We start from the raw sequence: 8,421 nt of genomic DNA on the forward strand, positions 1-8,421 counted from the left end.
TCAATTGTTCTTCTCAGTGTCAGCCTGTTAACTCGGTGTATTAGTCTGTTTTCATGCTGCTGATAAAGACATACCCGAGACTGGCAAGAGAAAGAGGTTTAATTGGACTTACACTTCCATGTGATTGGAGAGGCCTCTGAATCATGGTGGGAGGCAAAAGTTATTCTTACATGGTGGCAGCAAGAGAAAATGAGGAAGGAGCAAAAGAAAAAACCCCTGATAAACCCATCGGATCTCCTGAGACTTGTTAACTATCACAAGAATAGCACAGAAAAAGACCAGTCCCCATGATTCAATTACCTCCACGTGGGTCCCTCCAACAACACGTGGGAATTCTGGTAGATACAATTCAAGTTGAGATTTGGGTGGGGACACAGCCAAACCGTATCACTCAGCAAGGTAGATAACTTTCTCACTGACTCTATCCAACAGAAAACATCTGGGATGGTTGCAAGGGGCACGGGAGGTGACTGGCAGGATCACTGCCAAGGTAGAGCATTCAAGAGAAAGCAATAGAATCCTGTTCTCCATAGTATGCTATGAGATACTGAAGTACACTTCTTCGGTATATCTTTGGACTTAAAATTAGAATTATATTCCTTGTTATACAGAAAAATAACTAATGAAATGCATAGGATAACAAAAACTTTCAGAACTGAAAAACAGGAAATGTAAGCTTTTTAGTTGTTTGGTGTTCAAAGTAAGCCTTAAAGACAATGCAACATCCAAGAAAAGAATGGCTCTTTTTGTGTGTTTGTTTTGTTTGTTTGTTTGTTTGTTTTTTAAAAAACATTTGGAGTTGTATACAAAGGAAAGGAGTTGAAATTAATGAGAGGAAATTGGAATTCTAACCTTATTCTCATTGGCAATAGAAAGTCACCTACATTATTTCAAATGAGCCAGTGATTGCTGATTTACATTTTCATTTTTTCCCTATAGATTAAAAGGGAAGTACAATGGTAGAACAGTAATCATATCCTTTGTCATAAATGTTCTTACTCATCAAGGTTAAGTGTTAGCCTGCTTGTGAAATCTCCTCTCCACAGAGGGAGAGGCAGCAAGAAAGTCACCTATATGTATTTCAAATGAGCCAGTGATTGCTGATTTGCATTTGCATTTTTTCCCTGTAGATTAGGAGTGTTAGCCTTCTTGTGAAATCTCTTCTCCACAAAGGGAGAGGCAGCAAGAGGAGAGGCATAAATTCAGGATCTCACCCTTCATTCCACAGACACACACAGGTTCACAGGCTCTCTGCCCACCGTCTGCTTCCTCTAGGAATACAGGTAAGTGCTTCAAGACACTCCAGCTTAATAACATGAATTATTTTTGAGAATAATAATGATACTGTGTTCTATATCATGCATCTCCTGCATTCTCTCTGATTATGTTTTGCTTATTCTGCCAGGGCATAATTAAAATATCTATTTCATCTGATTTGTCCTTTATGTAAATTACTTAGTTCCAAGTAAACCAAGGCACCCTGAGGAACACAGAGGAAGAGCGCCTTGCACCCACAAAGCCTTGAAGGAAACGTCAGGGATTCCTCTTAAGAGCCAATTGGGGCCGGGCGCGGTGGCTCAAGCCTGTAATCCCAGCACTTTGGGAGGCCGAGACGGGCGGATCACTAGGTCAGGAGATCGAGACCATCCTGGCTAACACGGTGAAACCCCGTCTCTACTAAAAAAAAAAAATACAAAAAACTAGCCGGGCGAGGTGGCGGGCGCCTGTAGTCCCAGCTACTCGGGAGGCTGAGGCAGGAGAATGGCGTAAGCCCGGGAGGCGGAGCTTGCAGTGAGCTGAGATCTGGCCACTGCACTCCAGCCTGGATGACAGAGCAAGACTCTGTTTCTTTTTTTTAAAAAAAAAAAAAAAAAGAAGAAGAAGAAAGAAAGAAAGAAAGAGCCAATTGGATGTGATCCACAGAGGTCTCCTGTTAGCATTCATTATAAGGCCTTCCTACCTACCCCATTGTAACCAGCAATGAAGGAAAGATAAAGAGGGTCTATTACTTATTTACAATAGTCTTTAAAAACAGTAATTTTGTGAGCCGCTTAATTAGGACATTAATATATTTAATTTATGCACATTGTAGAAAGATTGAAATGCTACAAACACGAAAAGAACAACTTTAAATGTCAAAATCTCACAACCCAGATATGTCATTTCTTTAAGAAAATCATACTACAAAATACCACTCCATTTATTAAAGTCATTCTGACAGGAATCTGATGCTTTTCCAGGAGTCCAGATCACATCGAGTTCGCCATGAATTCACTCAGTGAAGCCAACACCAAGTTCATGTTCGATCTGTTCCAACAGTTCAGAAAATCACAAAAGAACAACACCTTCTATTCCCCTATCAGCATCACATCAGCATTGGGGATGGTCCTCTTAGGGGCCAAAGACAACACCGCACAACAAATTAACAAGGTAGGTATCAGCTTCATTAGGCTGTCCTGTTGCAGCTTCTCTCTGTGGTTTCGGCGGCTAGCATGCAGATGGTAATAGATGTAGTGGCCTGATGGGTAGCGCAGGGGGCTGAGCAGGAATTCCCATAACTGTGAACCCACTGACTTAAACAGATCTTTCGAGTAAAGTTTTCTTGTCCCACTTCACGTCTCTTCCAGGTTCTTCACTTTGATCAAGTCACAGAGAACACCACAGAAAAAGCTGCAACACATCACGTGAGTCACAGAGCACTTTGGTTCAGCTTTAGATCCCTGAGCAGGTCATAGTTTAAACCTGGAACTTCACAGAAACTAAGTAAAGGCCATTCTTAGGGGAAAGCCTGGGTGAAAAGACTGAGACATACAGAGTGGGTTGGCATTTCATGGCACATAATTGTTATTCCTTGTTTCTGCGTTACTGAAAGACAGTCAGTGCTGTACTTCAGAGCATAGGTCTGGATCAGGATAGCGTGGGTTCAAATTGCAGCTTTGCTCTTCACAAATGATGAACACGGCAGGACACAATTGCTCAGAATCCTAGTGACCTCATCCCAGAAAACTAAGGGTAATAAAAAATCTGACTCAATACATGCAAATACATGCAAACATGTCCAACAGTGCCTTGCCCATAAAGTCATAATAAATGTTATTATTATAAAATAGCTATAATCATACTAATCACAGTAATATTGCAAAAATACTTTAATTTTAATTGAGTCATTAATGAGATTAAGAGGAATAAGCACAAGTCTATTTTGGAGAATGATTGCTATGGAATATATTGATTTAGAGCCTTAATAGAGAAAAATGCTTTGATGGAAAGTAGAAGGTTCTAGATTTAACAGGCTTAGGTTCAAAACTTGGCACTTCTAATTTATGTCTCTATAAACAGAGTTCTTTTTTCTATTCTCTGAGCTTTCTTGTTTACATCTGAATTGAACTAAAGACTTAGAATTACCCATGTAAAGCTCTTACCCATGTACCTGGCACACACTGTTCTCACATGCAGAGAATGACCATCATGAGGAAAGAGCCATAGATCAGTCAATGTGTCTTACAAGATGATACCACCAACAGGTATAACAGGGCTTCCCGGCATAATCTATTTAAAATATCCAAACTTAAATATACTCATATTCTTGATGTCTGTTAGAAGTGTAATATGGTCCTTGTCCTTAAGGAACTGACAGTTTAACTGGGAAGCCAAACCTAACCCTTTAAACCAACAAGGGGAAAACCCAATGGTAGGCAGTGCTGCATCTTTAGTTCGGAAGAGGAAAGATTGGAGTACATTAGTGCAGGAAGAATTTTCTGGAAGAAGTCAAACGTAAGGTAGATTTTGAAGAGTATTTGAGGTGAAATACACCAAGTATCAGGGAATAAGCAAAAGGTCATCATTGAAACTACTAGCCTGTAGGAACTGATCTAACAGACTTAGCACGGGTTTAGAATTTACATTGATGCAGTAATTCAGTGATCTCCTTTTTTGACGTTTGAAGGTTGATAGGTCAGGAAATGTTCATCACCAGTTTCAAAAGCTTCTGACTGAATTAAACAAATCCACTGATGTATATGAGCTGAAGATCGCCAACAAGCTCTTCGGAGAAAAGACGTATCAATTTTTACAGGTAAATTTCACCTTTCATCTGCAGCCTGGTGTCTGTGCCTCTGAGTGGCCAAATGGAAGAAAGCAAGGCACATGGGTCTGCCTGACCCATGGGGGTAGCATTTACTCAGAGTGCATTAGCTCCATTTCCACAACGCTCCCCCACTGGAGTATCCCACACCCCAACAATACATCAGTGAAGAGTGGATTTAGGGATAATCTTGTAATAAAAGAGGAGGTTGGGTAGTAGAGTGAGTAATAAGATACCATCAGTAAACCGGCACTGACCTTCAGTGACCTGTTTTTTGTGCCAGCCCACACTACCCTTTTGCATTGCCTACGTGGCACCTGTATAAAATTATGCATGGACAGGAGATACTGCATTTGTTCAGGTTCTGGATTCGGCTTACTATAATTATAAATAACTAAGTTTGGTAATACATAGTTACATAAATTACTCTTAATTCCTACTTTCTTCCTTCATGTCTCAAAGGAATATTTAGATGCCATCAAGAAATTTTACCAGACCAGTGTGGAATCTGTTGATTTTGCAAAGGCTCCAGAAGAAAGTCGAAAGAAGATTAACTCCTGGGTGGAAAGTCAAACGAATGGTAGGAGAACCGCCCAATATAGAAATGCCTTTGAGAAACCTATGCGAGTGAGCCCTGTGCCTGTCACTGCATGGGGACCAGTAGTGGGGATTGAGATGGCTTTGCAGGGAAGACAGAAGAAGGCACTCCAGATGAAGAGTTTTTCCAAATGAATATGAAGAGAGCCTCGGGGAGCCAAAGAGGAAATCACAGGAAGCCAATTAGATGAAAACACAGCCGGAGAATTATTTGCTCATGTTCCTGGATGACAATAGCTTTGTGGATCCCCTGTCTCCACTCAGGCCCATTTTGAGATCATGTCCTTTACTTTAAATCAGAACCAATTTTTTAATGATGAATATTTAAAAGAAAACATTCGAAAGCATCTCCCTTCTCCTTTACTAATTGGGAAACAAGTAGCTTTCTGGTAAATCACCCTTTTGCTGTCTGAACTAGAGCTGCCTGGACCACATCTCTAGCCACACGTTCTGCAGGGATTATCACAGCTGTTTTCTCCATCAAAGGCGAAGAGCTTAACAAAGTCTCCATTCCATAGACATCTTTCCTACCTCCCACCTCTCATTACAGGCCAAACTTACAGCAACTCAACATGAGAGTGAATAGGAAGATACCTCCAGAAGTAGTGTCTGACAGGACAGGACATGTGTTTCATATTGCAGAGCTCATATCACTTGTCCTAAAAAGCAGTTAGGGCCTACTTCCTCTGAATTCGGCCCCCATAGTTTAAAAAAAAAAAAAAAAAAAGTAGGAAGAGGAGGGAGGGAGAAAGGAAAGACATATGTTGAAAGAGTAGATAAAATCAGTTTATCAGTATTCCATATCAGATGACTGAAGTCACTCATAGAGAACCTGAATTCCTTCTCTATCACAAGAAGTGATGTCTCCATCAAGGGTAACTTTATCTGACTGTAGCCTGAAAGAAAGCTGCATATGGTGAACCATTGGTCGGTGAGTCTAATAATTCAAAGACCAAAGTCAGTGAGTCTAAAGTAAGGATTTGGGTGAATAATTAATGATCAGTCACGAATATTTGCAAAGCATCTTCCAGACAAACCATTTGTACCTTGTATAAAAGACTCTTTCATTCTTTCCCTTGCAGAAAAAATTAAAAACCTACTTCCTGTTGGGACTATTGGCAACGATACCACACTGGTTCTTGTGAACGCAATCTATTTCAAGGGTCAATGGCAAAATAAATTTAATAAAGAAAATACTAAAGAGGAAAAATTTTGGCCAAACAAGGTATTATCTATATTTTATTTATATAATATAATATGTTAATAAATTTAAACATTTCTGATGGAATGTATCATGACAAGTAAAAAATAAAATTTATCATGTCTGTTATTTTGTTGTTTTAGTCTTATAACTTCTTATTTAGTAAGACATACCTGAAGAAACTTTTGTCTCTAACTCATTAAATTCTTGGGTTATGTCTTAGAAGAAGGATGTGTTGATATCTCAATAATATTATCTTTTTTGTCTTGTGTCTCACTTGGTATTTGTTGGACACATTGATTTATTGCAGAATACATACAAGTCTGTACAGATGATGAGGCAAAACAAGTCCTTTAATTTTGCCTTGCTGGAGGATGTACAGGCCAAGGTACTGGAAATACCATACAAAGGCAAAGATCTAAGCATGATTGTGCTGCTGCCGAATGAAATCAATGGTCTGCAGAAGGTAAAAACTTGCATCTACAACTCTTCTACTGCCTGACTTTTTTCCAAAGATACCAAGTTTAAACAAGGTAAAAACTTGTGACCAAATTTCCTCAAAATAATTAAAAATTCAAAGTGAGGAATGATTACTCATCTTCATATTACAAATATTTAAGCATAGGGCCTGACACAAACTGGGGGCTTAATTAATTATTAATTTATTAGAGTTACATGCATAGGATATCAATTTGATGATATTATTATGCAGCAATTTAAACTTGACTGGGAGAAATACATAGCAATGTGAGGAAAGTTTACAAATACACCAAGTAAAAAAGGGAATAGAGATTTAGGGTATATACAATAATTGCAATGTATACTAAATAATGTATACAGAAAAATAAGATGAGCCTATTAAAAATTGACACATGTAGTAAGCTGTTGGCACAAAAAATAGTGATATATACAGTTCATTGTATACAAAATATTGTAATCATATTTTACATATGTATTATACATTTGTATACATACATATGCACACATTACATATACATAAAAACATGATTCTGTTTTTAGATACATATATTTACATATACACATATAATTCAGTGTATTGATATATTCAGGACTCATATTTTTCCTATTAGAATAATATCTAATAATGAACCTTCTGTATTTCACATTATTGCCAAAATAAAGATACTCCACATAGTCAACTCATTGTTAAGGTGTATTAGAGATCAATAGTTAGTCATATCAGTTTCTTTTTTCTATTTGCATAGCTTGAAGAGAAACTCACTGCTGAGAAATTGTTGGAATGGACAAGTTTGCAGAATATGAGAGAGGCACATGTGGATTTACACTTGCCTCGGTTCAAAGTGGAAGAGAGCTATAAACTCAAGGACACGTTGAGAAACATGGGAATGGTGGATATCTTCAGTGGGGATGCAGACCTCTCAGGCATGACCGGGAGCCGCGGTCTCACAGTATCTGAAGTCCTACACAAGGCCTTTGTGGAGGTCACTGAGGAGGGAGCAGAGGCTACAGCTGCCACCGTAGTAACAGGGATATCATCACCTCCTTCAACTAATGAAGAGTTCCATTGTAATCACCCTTTCCTATTCTTCATCAGACAAAATAAGACCAACAGCATCCTCTTCTTTGGCAGATTCTCATCCCCTTAGATGCAATTAGTCTGTCACCCCATTTGGAAAATGTTCATCTAGAGGTGTTCTGGTAAACTCATTGCTGGCAACAACAGATTCTCTTGGCTCATATTTCTTTTCTGTCTCATCTTGATGATGATAGTCATCATCAAGAATTTAACGATCAAAATAGCATGCCTTTCTCTCTTTCTCTTAACAATCACACATATAAACCTATTTTTTCTTCCAGAAAAATTCTCCTTGAGGAAAAATGTCCAAGATAAGATGAATAATTTAATACTGTATCTTCTAAATTTGAAATGTAATTCTGTTTGTGACCTGTTTTAAATGGACCAAACCAAATCATACTTTCTCTTCAGACTTAGCAACCTAGAAACCCATATTTCTTTGAATTTAGGTGATACCTGAAATCCTTCTTACGTTTCTAAATTTTGTGATTCTATAAAACACATCATCAATAAAATAATGACTTACTTAAATCATTTTTGCTTTACCTTTTTTCTCTCAGGAAAGGGGAAGTGTCCACTTATACGTGGGAAAGATAATTTAGAAATATATTAATCATATACAAAGGAAAATTCAAAACAAGAGTAGTTCATGACCAGCCTGGAGTAGAAGGCAGATCTCAGAACTTGAGAGGCTTTATAAACCACATTAGAAACTTTCTATTTTATGCTAAAAGGGATAAGAAGCTCATTAGAGGCTTTGATTGTTTGATTGTTTATTTGTCAAAGAGGGGGATAAAATTATATCTGCATCTTGAAAATACATCTCTGGCTACTCTAATATCAATGGATGAGAGGAAAGAACAGTGTGGTTACCATATATAAATTAGGAAACCATTAGAGTATTGGGAGTGGAAATGGAGAGAAAGAAATGGCCTGGGGAAATTATTTAGAAAGTAATAGTTGCAGAAAGACATCTAAGAT

The 8,421-nt window shown here is 38.1% G+C and overlaps 1 protein-coding gene across 3 annotated transcripts; it reads left to right on the forward strand.

Moving 5' to 3' along the window:
• Positions 1 to 1,165: 1,165 nt before the first annotated feature.
• SERPINB3 (serpin peptidase inhibitor, clade B (ovalbumin), member 3) lies at positions 1,166 to 7,974 on the forward strand. 3 transcript variants are annotated; one of them, XM_011953583.1, is made up of 8 exons: positions 1,166 to 1,283; positions 2,241 to 2,430; positions 2,628 to 2,684; positions 3,947 to 4,075; positions 4,547 to 4,664; positions 5,764 to 5,906; positions 6,193 to 6,348; positions 7,109 to 7,974. In XM_011953583.1, the coding sequence occupies exons 2-8, from the start codon at positions 2,266 to 2,268 to the stop codon at positions 7,508 to 7,510; spliced, it is 1,170 nt and encodes a 389-aa protein (XP_011808973.1). In that variant the 5' UTR covers positions 1,166 to 1,283; positions 2,241 to 2,265; the 3' UTR covers positions 7,511 to 7,974. The 3 variants fall into 3 exon arrangements, with proteins under 3 accessions (XP_011808973.1, XP_011808974.1, XP_011808976.1); XM_011953584.1 differs by having other exon boundaries at positions 6,256 to 6,348; XM_011953586.1 differs by lacking the exon at positions 6,193 to 6,348.
• Positions 7,975 to 8,421: the final 447 nt, after the last annotated feature.

Source organism: Colobus angolensis, unplaced genomic scaffold (genome assembly GCF_000951035.1).
Source record: "Colobus angolensis palliatus isolate OR3802 unplaced genomic scaffold, Cang.pa_1.0 Scaffold369, whole genome shotgun sequence".
Taxonomy (NCBI): domain Eukaryota; kingdom Metazoa; phylum Chordata; class Mammalia; order Primates; family Cercopithecidae; genus Colobus; species Colobus angolensis.

Excerpts from the sequence above, each read along its gene's own strand:
- SERPINB3 (XM_011953583.1), top strand. The coding sequence starts at position 2,266 with ATGAATTCACTCAGTGAAGCCAACACCAAGTTCATGTTCGATCTGTTC. Across the intron at positions 2,431-2,627 it reads CCGCACAACAAATTAACAAG|GTTCTTCACTTTGATCAAGT; the intron begins GTAGGTATCAGC and ends CGTCTCTTCCAG. Across the intron at positions 2,685-3,946 it reads AAAAAGCTGCAACACATCAC|GTTGATAGGTCAGGAAATGT; the intron begins GTGAGTCACAGA and ends TGACGTTTGAAG.